The 2306-nt window shown below is 31.5% G+C and overlaps 1 protein-coding gene across 3 annotated transcripts in view; it reads left to right on the forward strand.

Annotated features, from left to right (window-relative positions):
- LOC107618172 (BAG family molecular chaperone regulator 1-like) overlaps positions 1 to 1836 on the forward strand; it is a 3532-nt gene extending 1696 nt beyond the window's left edge. Inside the window, exons 2-4 of one of the 3 annotated variants that reach the window (XM_021121742.1) lie at positions 361 to 617; positions 928 to 1074; positions 1649 to 1836. In XM_021121742.1, the coding sequence (XP_020977401.1) occupies positions 361 to 617; positions 928 to 1074; positions 1649 to 1801 (557 nt within the window). In that variant the 3' untranslated portion in view covers positions 1802 to 1836. The remainder of the gene's footprint in view (positions 1 to 360; positions 618 to 927; positions 1075 to 1648) is intronic. The other 2 variants (XM_016320169.2, XM_021121748.1) reach the window with 2 other exon arrangements.

The following is a 2306-nucleotide window of genomic DNA, read 5'->3' on the forward strand; positions in this document are numbered from 1 at the left end:
CCTTAGTTTGGAGACAAATTTTAATATTTTAATGTCTCAAGATTCTATGTTTTGTTAGAGTATTATAAATTATATATATGCCAAGAATATAATTTTTAGAACGGAGTTAGACTCATCTAGTCTCAATTCTAATATGCTATAAGAATTTATTTAATCCAATGTTGTTGAATCATTTACCTATTAATATTTATTCTCTGGGTGATGAATAAGATAATATAATGATAAACAAATAATATTTTAATTTCTCTATTATATCGTCTGTCTTAATATTTCATGTCTTGGAACAATTATAATGTGTTTCATTTCATAACGATGATAATGAGTTGTTTTGGGTTATGCATGGTTCATTTTGGGGTGCAGGGGAACTGAAGAAGATGTTGAGAGAACGTACAGGGTTGCATGCTCAGGATCAAAAGTTAATGTTTAAGAAGAAAGAGAGAGATTCAAAATCATATTTGGACGTTGAAAGAGTCAGAGATGGATCAAAGTTGGTGCTTTTTGAGAAAATTGAGAGCAGAGAAAGAAGGATGCTTGAGACCTTAAGAATTGCAAAGAAGGAGAAAGCCTCAAAATCCTTGAAGGAAATTAATCACCAGGTTCAACCACTTGCTCACAAGGTATCTAATCTAATCTTACAACTTTATATGCATATTTTTATTTCCACTTCTCAAAAATAATATTGTTCCATCAAATATTCATAACATTTTTTGTTATACATGAAAAGTTAGTTTTTATTAGCGAACTAATATTTTGAGGACTAAATTGATAGCTCAATTACTAAATAATATTTTAAACTTTCAAACACAATAAAAATAAATAGTTAGCAAATAATCTTTGAATTTTGGAGAGTTAAAATGGGGTTTTACCTTTTTTTTTTCTTTCTTTTTTTCATTGGAATGAATGACTTAATGTAATAAAATTAAGTAGGTTTCAGCTTTGGAAGCTGGTGCTTCTACAGGCGGGGTTATAGCAGAGTTGGATATAGAGAGTTTGACAGAAAATCTGATGAGAATGTTGATTACATTGAATGAAATTTTCGCTGAGGGGGACCTGAAATTACAAAAAAGTGAGCAGGTGATTACTAATTAAGATAGATTTTCGTAAATGCAATATTAATCCATGAATTGATATATACTAATTATTTATTATGTCATCTTATGTATGTTCGTTAGTTACGTTGAGCATTTCGAAAATTAAAATAGATACAGTGGCGAAACTTGAAACAAAATTTTGGGGGGGCCAGATAGAAAATAATTGTCAAAATATTTTTAATATGAACCCCATTTAAGATAAGCTCGTCTAATCTCATCTCTCTGGTTTGGGTGATATTGCCAAATTTAAAGCCGTTTTTCAAGATCTCGTTCCAAAAAGTTAAGGTTAATGACGCCAGGACGTCGCTTGGATCACCAATCTTGGCGAGGTTAACAACCCCACTATGGTGACATAGTTTAGATTCACCAATCTTGGCGAGGTTAGCAACCCCACTATGGTGAAAATAGCCATAAACCCATCTTAGTTGGCCAAGCCAAGGATTTATCTTCTGAAAAAGTACTACTAAATTTTTTATAAAAAGTTTGGGGGGGCCATGGCCCCCCCTTGTCTGAACTAAGCTCCGCCACTGAATAGATATATATATGTATATGTGAAGGTTAGGAGAGTTCAGAAGCATATTGAGACTCTTGATACATTGAAGATGAAAAGGCAAAAAAACGTGCCTCAAAAAATTAAAGCAGCGGAGGAGCAACAACTAAAACATTGGGACTCAGTTGTTGTAACAACAAAATGGGAAACTTTTGATTGAGGCTATTAAATATCTTAATTACTGGCTTCTTCTCTTCCCTTATACAAGGATTTGATTAAAATTTGGTGAATCATGTAACGCTTTTTCTTCTCTCTCATTTATATTATTGGGCTATAACTTAATTCCCGAAGCTACTAGTTTCTTACTAGCAATAATTAATGGGTAGTTCTTGTTTCATTTTCCAATTTGCCTGCACAAAAAGGTTTTAATTAAGTATTTTAAACAATTCTTTTGAATATCTGGGACTAACGTGTAAATGACTGAATGTACAGTTTTTTTTTTTTTTTATATGAGTGAATGTACAGTTTTGTTGTTACATGTGAATGTGATAAAACAATAATGTATCAGAAAGTTTTTCACTTGATTAACTACTTATTATTAACATGTGGTTCTGCCTAACTATTTTTGTAGCCACAAATTCATCACTAATAAACAAGCTTCTGAAAATCGAATTGATTCTATTGGAAACTGCTAACTTTGGCAATTTTATTTACAATACAAAACA

This window comes from Arachis ipaensis, chromosome B01 (assembly GCF_000816755.2).
Source record: "Arachis ipaensis cultivar K30076 chromosome B01, Araip1.1, whole genome shotgun sequence".
In the NCBI taxonomy this organism is placed as follows: Eukaryota; Viridiplantae; Streptophyta; class Magnoliopsida; order Fabales; family Fabaceae; genus Arachis; species Arachis ipaensis.